At 39.0% G+C, this 14,020-nt stretch overlaps 1 protein-coding gene across 1 annotated transcript in view; it reads left to right on the top strand.

Annotated features, from left to right (window-relative positions):
- The window catches only part of LOC149216328 (phosphatidylinositol 3-kinase, root isoform-like), a 477,313-nt gene that overhangs the window by 147,045 nt on the left and 316,248 nt on the right, over positions 1–14,020 (top strand). The window contains exon 7 of the mRNA XM_089392772.1: positions 6,446–6,624. Within this exon, the coding sequence (XP_089248898.1) occupies positions 6,446–6,624 (179 nt within the window). The remainder of the gene's footprint in view (positions 1–6,445; positions 6,625–14,020) is intronic.

Here is a 14,020-nt window from a genome sequence, read left to right as displayed (position 1 = left end):
CTAAACTTTATTTTAAGATTATTCAAAAAGATGCATTGTTATTTGAAAGCATACGATGAATTGTTTGGTCCCTTGCTTAGGGCCAACGATCTTCATAATCTAGAGGAAACACATGCTGTTGCTATCAAGCTGAAGAGAAATATTAATGCATCTTGGAAAGTGCAAGCTGCTCAATCCAAGTTGTTTGATCTTCTTAGTGGAGGACCTTAGGAAGTGAATAAGGAAGCTTCTAGTGAATAAGGAAGGATTATGTTTCGAAGATTCGCCCCCTTAACCAAAGGGATGTTTGTGAGCCCAAGCATCATTTTGGACTTTTCAAACTTTTTTCTTCCAAGTGCTTTGATGAAGATGTCAACAATTTGGTCGTTTGTGGAAGAATGTCTCAAATGAATATTTTCTTTACATGATATTGAATGAAATGATACTTTGTGTTCATGTGTTTAGTTCGGTCATGGAATCTGGGAATCTTGGCCAACTTGATTGCCGAAGTATTTTCAACAAGAAAAATAGTAGAATTCAATTTTTTCTTTTGTAAAGCTTCACATATATTCATGAGCCACACAATCTCCTTTGTTGCTTCAACACTTGCCACATATTTTGCCTCTAATGTGGAATTTGTTGGAACTGGCTGTTTGTGTCACCTCTATGAGACAACTGTTGATCTATGGCTCAATGAGATAGCCCGAAGTCGACACTCCATTTTCTTTGCTGTCAACAAAGTCTTAATCAGAGCATCCAATCAAGTTGAAGCCATCCACATTAGAATACTTGAGTCCAAAATCTTGAGTTCCCTTCAAATATTTTAGAACTCTTTTTGTAGTAGACCAATGCCCTTCACAAGGCTTTTGCTTAAACCTAAAAAGATTCCCAACAACGAATGAAATATTTGGTCTTGTGGTCGTGAGGTAAATAGTATTTCCCACAAGTTGTCTATAGATTGCATCTTCAAATTCGTTCCCTTTTTTTATGTGAGCTTCAAATTTTGTTTCATTAGAGTAGAGTCTAGACAGAGGTTTGCGTTCAACCATGCCAAACTTGTTCAATAATTCTCCAATACCTTGGATGTTGAGTCACTTCAATGCCCAAGTAGTAGTGAGGATATCCCAAATCCTGTTATGTCAAAGCCCTTCTTCAACTCTTTTTTTTATGAATGCAATATATCTTCCATTGTTCCCTGTTATATATAGATCATCTATATATGCTTATGAGATATACAACAAATTGTCCAACTTTCTTGACAAACAGGGTTGCATTATCAAGATTAAAGTGTTTGAAATTCAATTTCAAAGATGCTCAGTTTAGTTTTTGTACTAGGCTTGTGGTGCTTGTTTTGGGTTATATAATGATTTGACAAGTTTACATAGTTATTGTTCTTACCAACAAAAACCATCTGGTTGAGACATGAAGAGATTCATTTTCAGGTCTCCATTCAATAAAGCAATCTTCATATCCATTTGATGGACTTTCCATCCATTTTGTGCTAAAGGCAAGGAGAGCCCGCATGTTGGTCCATTTTGATATGGGGTAAAAGTTTCCTCATAATCAAAATCTTCTCTCTGTGCAATCCTTTTGCCACAAGCCTTGCTTTGTGCTTCTCAAGTGATTCATTTGCTTTGAACTTGTTCTATAGACCCACTTAGTCCATTGGTTTGGTTCCAAATGGAGGGTCCACCAACTTCCTTCATGGCGTCCATTCTCCCTCGCTGGGCTCTGATGCCCTTCGTTTCATGAGTCACCTTTAGTGTTGCATTTGTTGGTGTAGGAACCACCTTTTTTGTAAACTCCCAAAGGTCATGCCCTTTCAAAAGCACAGTATTCCTTGCCTTCCAGGACAGGAAGTTAGGCTCTCCATGTAGCCTATCTTCAAACCCGAGACTTGCTATTTCCTTTTCTAGAGCTGATTCCTTCTAACACCCACAAGAATATATTTGTTGCTGGTTTATATATCTGCAAAGATCTCCTTGTAGATTTAATAAATCTGCTCAACTTTTTGTGGATCTGTATTTTGGCCCATTAAAATACCCACAATTTTTTTTGTTGCTGTCAAACTCTTGATTAATATTGTCTTCTTCTCTGCCTCTGAAGTATACGGCCTCCACCAATCTCACTGTTGACTGATCTATTGCTCAAACTTGAAATTGGCGTCCCTCTCAAGTGTGTAAGTTCTTATACCATGTTAATCTTTTTTAACCTCAACAAACACAAAATCTTTCCTAGTAATTCCTTGCTGTAAATTATATTAAACTGCAGATCACTGAATAAAATGCATGTAAAATATTTCCTTATAATTCCTTGCTGTAAATTATATTAAACTGCAAAACATTGAATAAAATGCACAACTGGGATTTTAATTGGTAGATAAAATAAAAGATCGATAAGAGCAAAAAGAGCCAATTTCACACATGCTCACACAGATATCTCTCCCTTCAAATTTGTTGCTCATTAAAAAAATATCTTAGCATACAAGGCTCCCTCACTGGAAAAATGGCCCAATGAGAAAAATACAAGCTACAACAATTTAGATATTTTGATTAGCCACTTGTATGGTCTGTAATATGTATGACCCTTTGATTTTTTTCCAACCTGTAAATCTGCCCTCACAGACTGCTGTATGATTTGTACAGTTCGTACTTGAGACAGTTGTGCGCTTTACGGCTTGCTGTATGACCTGTATGGGTCATACTTGAGATGGTTGTGTGCTGTACGACATGCCGTACTCCCATGTGTGTGCTGCTGTACAACCTGCATACACGAGGGATCATGCTGCCTTCATTCTCTGCTTCTGTTGTGGGATTTGCTGCAGCAGAAATTGTTTATCTTTCGATTACTTGCTACTGGGTTTTGTCCTCTGGCTGTGTTTCTCTAGACCCTGCACACTTGGATGAGAATCCTTCACCCAGGCACTGAGATCCTCACTATCTCGCTGTCTTGTGCTCATTGTTGTTGTCTTTTCCTCCTTCACTTAGCTTTGCTTTTATAAACTTGAGTTGTTGACTGAATCCACAACCTTAATCTCCAAAGTGATTGATGGTTGGGATTAGATTTTACCTCATTTAAGATCAATATTTGAGATTCATCTAATTCATTAATCCAAATAAACTTTGAATTTCATTAGATTAAACTTACAAGAAACACTTTACTTTAATTATTCCTTTAATTAACGTAATTTTGCTAAGGTTAAAGCTTTGGATGACTTCCACGTCTATACACTTAGACCTGCGCGGAAGTACTTATCTGATCCTACAATCATCAACAAAACAGCGGTTTAAATCGTTACACCAAAAGATAAGTCAATATGCACTAGATATGTCCATGATGTTTTTGTCCTTGACTCTAAGTTACATGATGATTCCCATGGTACTAAGGTGACTTTCTTGCAGATTCTTTATATCCAGTGGAATTCCAATTTTAAACTTGTGTTCTCTTTTTTGGTTAGCCAGACCCACGGGGTTTTGAACCGACCTTCACACAAGGAGTGCCTTAAGAGTATGGCATACGCTCTATTGCTGACTGTTCTATAGCTTGTGGGCCACTGTTCACTTTCATATTATCATTTTCTACTCACTATTTCTTTGATCTATATTGTGTGTATGCCAATATTTTTGAGTGCTTGAGGAACACATTTTCATACCTTCATGATGAATAGAAGTTTTTGTGTGCTAAATGAAGAATATGACCTTTGAGGACGGAGCGTCTAGAAGAGGCGTGACATGTAATGAACACAATTAATGTAATTAATCCTAGTTGTTATTAGGTACATCTTCCCGATCTTCAAACTCCTTTGTGTGACCTAACCCTTCATTCACTATTTATCTTGACTTTTGTATTGTATCAAATATGTTATCTCATATCAATATATCTCAATATTTATTGTTTTATCCTTTTCGACATACGGGTCTATCCTTTGCTTTTTGATAACTCCTTGTAACAGCCACATCGTATGTGAAGTCCTCTTGATGGGTTTGGTAGCGTCATTGTTCACCATTATCTTGTAGTAATAGATGAATTGTATGCTACCTCTTTCAAAAATTTTATTTGAATATTTCTTTTTCAGAGTAGGGAAACTGGATCATGACTTTTGTCCTCTGTCTCTACTGCTGCTGTGGCAAATGGTTAGGAAGTGTTGATTCTATAAGTGGAAGGGTTGGTCAGTGCCCTTTGGTATCCTTTTAGCACATGCAAATATGTTCTCTCTGTCAAAGAAATCTAAATGTGGATTATGGGGAGAGCTTATTAGTCATGCTTTTCGATCCAGGTATCAATCCTAACTTTTCTCAGATAATTAATAAAACCATTGAATGGGCTATCTGTACTTTCGTAACACTGATTCCATTTTCCAAAACTTGTGGTGATTGTTAAACTATGGTATGTTCTATGCTTAGAGCAGTTTACTTCTTTTCTTCTTATTAGTCACTGGTTAGCAATCGCATATACATTAAGTAAAATGCAGATAGAACATTAAACGAGCCACATAAAACAAGCCAAGACAAGGGACACTAGATGTGGCAGCTAGCCAGGGACAAACCTCAATGTGGGGAAACCCTTTGATCAAATATTATTTTATCTTCAATAGTTCAGCAGAGTGAAATAGTACAAAATCAGAATTCTGTAATTTTATATCAGCGGCGGCAAACCCTATATCAGCAAAGTCAAACTTGGTCAAACGAGTTGAAATTGACTTCCAATGTGATTGGTCAATTTCCGGTCAACTAGCCCTCGAGCAGCCTGAAGAAACAGCTCTTGAATAGCCCCAAAAACACAGTCAAACTGCTGTTGACTGAAGTCAACCTGCTGCCCAAAACTAGGGCAGTCAACGCTGGTTAAACCTGTGGACGGATTGCCTCGATTTTCGACCTGCCTAGGAGAGGCAGCCACACCATAACCGCACCCTTGATGAGTCAACACTTGGTCAATGTAGGTCAAAGAGACCTTCAACAGCTTCTGCGTCCTCCTTTCAGTGTCCTCCTTCCCCTAATGTGTCCTCCTCCTTCCCACGTGTGAGCTGCTCCTTGTATAACCCAAAGCTAAGGAGAGAGAGAGAGAAGAATGAGTGAGATGAGATGATGAGAAAATGAATCAACCTCTCTTGTATTTATATGATTCACTGGGCATGTGTGCCACACATTTAACTGCTGGCCGACCTTGACAATTTGTCAAGTAAATACAAATAAATTCATATCTCCATAAATACTTGTCGGAATCAGATGATCTTTAGATCAATCCTACACCTCTCGACAAGAGGAATCTAGGAAAAATATCAGCTGCCATAAATGAGGTGACCCACATGGAGTTTGGCCCTAGTTGCCAATTTTAACAATCAATGAAGCCAAGCTTATACTACATGAAACTAAAGGATAACATAAAAACGAGTTGGCTGCCATTGGTGTCATTAGATAAATATTAATTCTAATGAGAAATTCAGCACTTCATAGTGCAGCAATCCATCAGGGTTTGTCTTTAAGAGCTGGATTGCATTTATCATCCAATAGTCCAAATCACAAGGCAGACCAAGATGGTCACTGATCTGCCAAAGAATGCCACAGTGAATTCAGAACTATTTTCCAAGGATATGATTATCCAAGTCCATCTCCATTTAAGGAGTTTATCCTAGTGAATACTGTGAGGTTAAGTTTTAGGATGGCATAAATGTGGCGAGGAGAGAGTTGAATTACTTATTTACCTTGCTCTTGCTAATTTTTTAAGTAAGATCATCTAGGAATCCACACTTGTGATATTCTGTTTTCAGGAGCACATGGGAGTCACAAAATACATAATCATTGCTACAGCTGGTAGGAGACCTTGGTGATGATTGTGCAGCTGTGGTGTGCAGAGAATGGTCCGTGCTAGAAGACAAACATTATGAGGCTTATGACATATCAATGAAGCTAGCTCCAAAAACAAGATTTCCCATTTGGGACATTGCTTGGTGGAGACTACATCCACTACTTCTACATGGTTTTTAGTTAGAATAACCTGCCAGATTCTCCGATGTCTTCTGCAATGCTTTCATAAGAAGAAAACGGACATTGACTATAGTAGTCCATGCCAATGGACACTGGTTTCTGGTCCCAGAAATATGTTTGGTTTTAAAAAATGCTGTTTTAGTCCAATAAATGTAATATTGTTAGAAGAATCTTTTGGGTACACCACCTCAGTTTTGTTAGGATAATGTTTCAGACCAAACATTATTGTGGTCCATATTCAGTAGACACAAGAATATTTGTGGAGAAAGTCATAAATGTTTTTTAGCATTAATTCTACTTCTTTGGTAGTTTCTCTCACATAAGTATTGAAGTATTCAGAGGTGTCTTGATTTGCATTTATTTATCTTTTATGATATTTCCATATTTATAGATGAATTTTTTGGAACTCCACCAGCATATTTGATTTTATTCTAGTCATTATATATAAATGATATTGACTGTCAATTATGAAATATATGCAGGATCTAGGAGCAAATTATCTGTCACCATCTCCAATTTCTTCAACGAATGAGCTAGTAACTGTATGGGATCCAGAAGTAGGACGATTTAACCCCTCAGAAAATAAGCAAGTGAAGCTAGCCAGGAGTTTGACGAGGGGTGTAATTGACCGAGATTTGAAACCTAGTTCTAATGAAAGAAAGTAAGACTCTGCAACATCTTGTTTTTGCATGTGGTTTCTAGTCCTACCTAAATAGCAAGAAAATGTTTTAAGCAGAATTCCACAAGACAAATCTCATATTAGTGTTTAAAATGCGTATATAACATAAACTGTTAGAAGTCTAAAAAATGTTGGCTGAAGGAACGCAATATGTATATACTATAAAGTATTTATAAAGTTGATCCATGGATGAAAAATTTGAATGATGCATGTCAAATTATCAATGGTGTTAATTAAATAGGAACAGTAAGCATGCATCATTGACAAATAAGGCCTCTCACCCCGATTCTCAACATATTAGCATTGTTAAGGGTGGATCATAGATCTGAATTGCATCTCTCTCTAGACACACTCGGACAGGACCACATGGATCTACTGATGTCTAGTTTGGCCCTCTAGTTGGTTCTGTCACTGATGTGCACCTGCTCGGATCTCTTGATCGGCTCGAGGGTGCTGTCTGTACCAACCCAAGGGTCCTGCCTTGTATTAAACCCAGGGTGCTGCTTGCAGTGCTCGAGGATGCTGCCTGAAGCATCTTGAGATTTCTGCTCAAGCAAGGCATAAGTTTGATGTGGTTTCATCTACGTGCCAATGAATTGATACATCTCCAAAAACCAAGCATTGCAGCATATCAAAGGTTAGGTTTGCTTCCTCGTACCCTGCTGCATGGATGGGCATTTCCAAGTGAAACAGTGATGGAAAGATGGGGGACACTCCTAAAAAAGATCCAGAAGTTGACCTACAGCTACATCCTGATGAGAATCATGTGCTTGGATTGGGAGCAGAGGATGGCATGATGACTGAATAGACCCTAAAGTGGGGGTCTCAGAGTTGATTGTTTCCCTGGAATCAGAACATAGCTTACTCTACAGTTTGATTACCACCCTACTGGAAAATAACCCTCTAGAAGGTGCAGCTTTGTGCACTGATCAGTTCAAAACAATGATGGAAAAAGTAAAGGCCTTGACAGAGTGATGGAAGCAATCTGGATATCATCGAAAACTTGGCATTCTGGATGAGTAAAGCAGAATTTGATAGCCATTAACTGTTTGTGATGTATTTTACTTAACTTGATGTACTTTGTAGTTAGCTTCTTCTTTACTTGATTATTATAATGTTTTTATCATCAAACAGCTACCAAACTATGAAGATCAATAACATGAGGACACAAGATATAGGCTATAAACCAGAGCCAAAACCTCTCCTCCTGAGAGGAAAATATACAAGAATTCTTCTCTTCTTATAGGATCTTCAAATGCCGAATTGCAAGACCTAAGAGCCTTGACCAAGACTCCTCCAAGACCAAGTTAACTTCTCCTTTAGTGAGCTTGTCCTTAACTAAGTCAACCCAAGTCAAACTGCTCCAAAACTGCTTCAACTTCTCAAATTCAGGCCTGCACTTTCTTGACTGCAATTTCGGCCCTTACTGCAGAATCCCTAGCTCACACGTGTGAGGGAAATATGGTAAAATAGGCCTCTTTTCTCCTTCGCTTAAGGAGCTGCTTCTTTCTTGATAACTCGGCCTTGAAATCTGATTGTTTTGAGCCCAAAGTTCAACCTTTAGGATGAGTGCAATTTTTTGGTCTTGCTGCAAGAGTAAGATGCCCTAATTTCCTCACACGTGTGAGAAGATGTGCCCTAAAGCAGTCATTTCAACACTTCTCTTTTCACTCCTTTGTTTCCCTTCTTGCTGGTTATTAGGCTTCTTTCCTTGGTCATCGAACTTTTTTTTTGTTGCCTTAAAAGTGTTTTCTACAAATGAGGTCGATGGCTTATATATAGGCTTTCCTTGGAGCCGAATTGTCACCATGAGGTCGACTAGTCCTTTCTTGTAGGCTGACTTGTAGACTGAAGGCTGACTTGCTCTTGAAGGGAGCCTTTTGACTCTTTTGACACTAAATAAATTCCTTTTACATAATACAACATGCCCAATAGGTTTTTTGCTAGTTTTCCACCTTATTCACATTGAATAGGTCAACCCTAACTATTAATATTATATAAATGAATTATGCTTAGAAAATATTATTATTTTAATTGATAAATATATTAATTATTTTTAAGATTATTATTAACTAATTTATTATATCATGATAATGACTAGTTTTCTACCTAATTCACATTGAATAGGTCAACCCTAACTAATAATATTATATAAATAAGCTATTCTTAGATTATATTATTATTTAAATTGATAAATAATTTACAATTTCGATATTAAATAATTAACTATTACATAACAACTATTTTCTAACTAAATATTAGTTAATTTAATAAACATCTCTTCATCACATATTCCTAAATAATTTTATTTCACCAACGGCTAATTTTGAACAGCTTACCCTGGACAATGATACAACCCTGCTATTTATTCTCTCAGATCGATTACTTTCTCACCTTGTCTTGAGGATGAACCACATTAGTTGGTTCCAAATGTCGACCCAATCCTTACAATGTGATTAATTTGAAAGACTATTCTCTACATTATGGATCACAAAAGTCTTAGAGGTAACATAATTAATATTTTTAATGAGTTCCTAAGTCTCAACTTAGGAAAATAAAAATATTAATGGGTATTAATAAGGATAAGGATGAGAAGCTTTTAAAAGATAAGGATCAAGTCTATTTTAATCTTAGCCATTGATTAGGGACTTAATCTCGGCCGTTGATTCATCAACAGGAAAAGTATAAGAGTAGACTTGAGGGTCAGTTGGAGAGAAACTGAGGGAGACCAGTCAGTTCGATTCCTTGAGCGGGGCTTGGTGAGAAATTTGAACTAGAAGACTGGATTGCAGCAAGAGGTAGCGAGTACGTAACAGAGAGGCAAGGACAGTGCCGGAGGACCAACACAAAGATCAAAGAGGCAGACGCAGAGCCACTCAGAAAGACGCAGAGGCAACTAGACTGCGTAGTGACTGGAGGGCTTGCGTGGGTGACACAGAGAGGCCAAGTGTTGACGTAGTGAGGTAGAGGCTAACGCAGAGGGTCTGGGAGCTACACAGAGGCTAGCTGGACTGACGCTGAGCCTAGGAGAAATGCCAGAGGATTTATATTTGTTAGGTGAGCCAATTTGGCACCCTAGTTGTACTCAAGAAAAGTTGATTAATAAAATCCTCCTCTATTGCACTAGTTTTCCCGCATTGGATTTTTCCGGGGACAATTGTCCAAAAATAACTTTGTTGATGTGTTTGATTCTTGTGCATGTATTTGTTTTTGTATAATGGTGTGATATTTGCAGTAGAATTTATTTTAATATTTACTAAAGGGATTTCGTAAATAACTTATTGGAAAATAAGTAGGTAAAATAAATCAGTTGCTACAGTAATAGAATTTTCACTTGGTATCAGAGGAAGGAATCAGAGACAGGAAGGGAAAATCAATTATGGGTCGAGATCATGATGCAGAGGCATCTACGTCAAGACACTCGTGCAACTTTTCAGAAAATTGCAAAAGAGATAGTAATTTCGATTTCTCTATGATGGCTTCCAGGTTGGAAGAAGAAGTTGCTTGTGTGACAAGCTCTGCATCATCAGAGGTATGGTATATAGACAGTGGAGACTCCTGGCATATGACAGGAATCCGAGAATGTTTCTCAAATTATCAAGAGGAAAGGATGAATTTTCAGGTCACCATGGGGAATAAGGTAAAGTGTACTCCAGTAGGCAAGGGTACCATAGATTTTCAAACAGAAACGGGAGAGCGGTTCTGTGCTACCAATGTGCTGCATATGCCAGGACAGGGGATGAACTTACTTTCCGTATCACAACTTCAAAGCAAGGGTTATGACATTTTCTTCATTAAGGAGAAAGTATACGTCAAACACCCGAGTTGGAAAAAGAAAGTGCAGATGGGAATCATAAGTAACAGGTTGTATAGGTTACAACTAGAATCACCAATGGCACTGATAGGCAGTAATGGAGACAAGGATTTGAATGAACTATGGCATAGAAGAATGGGACATTTGCACCATGGGGCTTTGAGAATTCTCAGGAACACTGTAACAAGAGTTCTAGATCTTAGTATAGAACGAGATGATGTATGCAGAGGATGTGCTCTGGGCAAGTATGCCAAAGCAACATTTCCTAGAAGTAAAAACAGGGCCAAGAGTGTACTAGGGTTGATACACTTAGATATCTGCGGACCAATGTCCACTAAAGCTCTTATTGGTGCCGAATACTTCGTCACCTTCATTGATGATCACTCTAGGAAAACTTGGATTTATTTTTTGAAAACCAAGGATGAGGTTTTCTGTCGAATCAAAGAGTTCAAGTCTTTGGTGGAGAATCTGACAGGGAAGAAAATAAAAGTTTTGTGCTCAGACAATGGTGGAGAATATGTCGATAAGGACTTCACCTATTTTTGCGCTAGGGAGGGCATCAGAAGAGAATGGACAACTCTTTACAATCTGGAGTAGTAGAAAGGAAGAAGAAGGCTATCGTGGAAGCAGCTAGGGCCATGATGTATGATCAAGATATGCGAAAATTCTTGTGGGCAGAAGCATGCAACACGACAGTCTATGTCCAGAATAGAACTCCTCATAGGGCATTGGGCAAGATTACTTCAGAGAAAGTCTCCATCGGGAAGACACCTGAGGTCAGCCATTTTAGGATATTTGGGAGTTCAGCATATTGCCGTATACCCAAGGAGAAAAGGAAGAAGTTAGATCAAACTGCAAAGAAAGGATATCTAGTGGGATATAGCGAGAACGCTAAGGCATATAGAATCTATCTTCTAGGGAGTAGGAAGGTAGTAGTTCGACGAGATGTGAAGTTCATGGAAGATAGGGCCTTCAGAAAATCTCGAGAAATGCCTTTCGAGGAGCAGTTAAAAGATGAGCCGTTGGTCAAACCACTTCAACCAGCGGAAGCCAAGAATTCTCCCTCAGAGTAGGAAGAATCACAGGAAGAGGAGCTAACAGATGCACCTACTACCAGAGGAAGAACGAGCCGGGAACTTCAACAGATTCTGCGAGATGCAGAAGATTTCATCGGTGCACCGAGAAACAATAAAAGGGAGTGAAGACAACCAGATAGATATCAGGCCTTAGTAGCTCAGGATGGGGAGCCTTCTAGTTTTTAGGAGGCCACTCAACATCAAGTTTCTATGGATGCGATGGTAGAGGAATACAACTCTATAATGGTGAAAAATGTCTGGGAAGTAGTGCTTAGGCCTTAGGACAGATCAGTTGTAGGTTCAATATGGATCTACAAGATTAAATACGTTGCAGACGACAATGTGGAAAAATACAAAGCTAGGTTTGTGGCTAAGGGGTATGCTTAGAAGGAAGTTATTGACTATGAAGAGACCTTCGCCCCAGTAGCCAAGTATACATCTATTAGAACCGTGATATCTCTTGCAGCACAAATGGGATGGGAGATTCATCAGATGGATGTCAAAATGACATTCTTGAACGGAGTAATAGAAGAGGAAGTATACATTGAACAACCAGAAGGCTTTGAGACACATGAGAAGAAGTCTCATGTATGCAGATTGAAGAAAGCCTTGTATGGGCTCAAATAGGGACCTAGAGCATGGTATGGTTGAATTGATGGCTACTTGCAGAAGATGGGGTTCGTCAGGAGTGACGCAGATCCAAATCTCTACTATCTGGTTGTAGAGAATGAGACTCTAATCCTAGTATTATATGTGGATGATCTCTTCCTGACAGGATCATCTAGGCTCATCGAGGACTGGAAGAAGAATCTAGCTACAGAATTCGACATGAAGGATTTGGGACAGATGCATTATTTCCTAGGGTTGGAAGTTTGGCAGCAGAAGGGGGAGATCTTCCTTGGACAAGGGAGATATGCTACAGAAATTCTGAAGAGAGTCAGGATGCAGGACTGTAGGCCTATGGCTACTCTGATGATCACCAACTAGAAGAAAATTGATGCATCAGAAGGCAAGGATGTTGATTCCACCTTATACAGGTAGCTTGTAAGGTCCCTGATGTATCTGGTCAATACTAGGCCAGACATTTGTTGCGCTGTCAACACCCTCAGTCAGTTCATGGTGGAACCAACGAGGGCGCATTGGGCAGCAACCAAACATGTTCTCAGATATATACAGGGAATAATCGATTATGGACTCTTGTACACCAGAAGAAATGATATCAGACTGAGTGGGTTTACTGATGTAGATTGGGCTGGAAATTCAGTAGATTGGAAAAGTACCTCTGGGTACTGTTTCAACATTGGATCGGGGATGACCTCCTGGTGCAATAGGAAACAAAAATCCGTAGCTCTGAGCTTAGCCGAAGCAAAATATATGGCTGCTAGCACAACTTTGTGCGAAGCTGTATGGCTTAGAAAAGTTCTTGTAAACCTGTTCAGAAGAAGGATGGAAGCGACCAGGATTATGTGTGATAATCAGAGTTGCATCAAGCTCTCTGAGAATCCAATATTTCATGATCAGTGAAAGCACATTGATATTCAGTGTCACTTTGTCAAAGACTGTGTCCAACGAGGAGCTGTGCAGTTGAGTTACACTCCTACAGGAGAACAGGTGGTAGACATCCTTACTAAGGTCCTTGGAAGAACCAAGTTCGCTTATTTCAGGGAGAAGATGGGGATGGTAAAGAATCCATTTCAGTAACAGAAATGGATAAGTATCAGGTGTTGCAGTGCTATGAGCAACATGATGCAACATTTGAGAGAGAGTTGCAGTGCAGATGCAGTGTTGGGAAGAAGGACCAACAACAACACAGATGTAGAGGGAGCTGTAGTACAGATGTAGCAGTGGTAGTGGTAGAGTCATGGGCAATAGTATAGGAGGTAGTAGTGCAGAGGATGTTTGGCAGCAGGCTAAGCATCAACACAGGTACCGGTGCAGGATGATCAGGGTGATGTTCAGTGGTGGAGCATTATTAGAGCACATTCCTTGCTAAGAGGGAGTGTTGATTTGGGTAGCATCGGATGTGCTCTAGCCATGAAAATTGGTGGAGAGGCGAAAGCACATGAGATCTCCAAGACCTAGAAATCGTTTTGGAAAATTTCATCTGAACAAAGAGTTACTAAAATAATTAGTATTTTTAATGAGTTCCTAAGTCTCAACTTAGGAAAATAAAATATTAATGGGTATTAATAAAGATAAGGATGAGAAGCTTCTAAAAGACAAGGATCAAGTCTATTTTAATCTTAGCCATTGATTAGGGACTTAATCTCGACCATTGATTCATCAACAGGAAAAGTATAAGAGAAGACTTGAGGGTCAGTTGGAGAGAAACTTAGGGACACCAATCAGTTCGATTTCTGGAGCGGGGCTTGCTAAGAAATTACTAGAAGACTGGATTGCAGCAAGTTGTAGCGAGTACGTAACAGAGAGGCAGGGACAATGCCGAAGGACTAGCATAGAGATCAGAGAGGCAAATGCATAGCCACTC

This window comes from Pinus tabuliformis, chromosome 1_1 (assembly GCF_031772625.1).
Source record: "Pinus tabuliformis cultivar Carrire ecotype Pingquan chromosome 1_1, CPIR1, whole genome shotgun sequence".
Taxonomy (NCBI): domain Eukaryota; kingdom Viridiplantae; phylum Streptophyta; class Pinopsida; order Pinales; family Pinaceae; genus Pinus; species Pinus tabuliformis.
The sequence above is the reverse complement of the archived record's forward strand: the minus strand, read 5'-3'. Positions and strand labels throughout refer to the sequence as shown.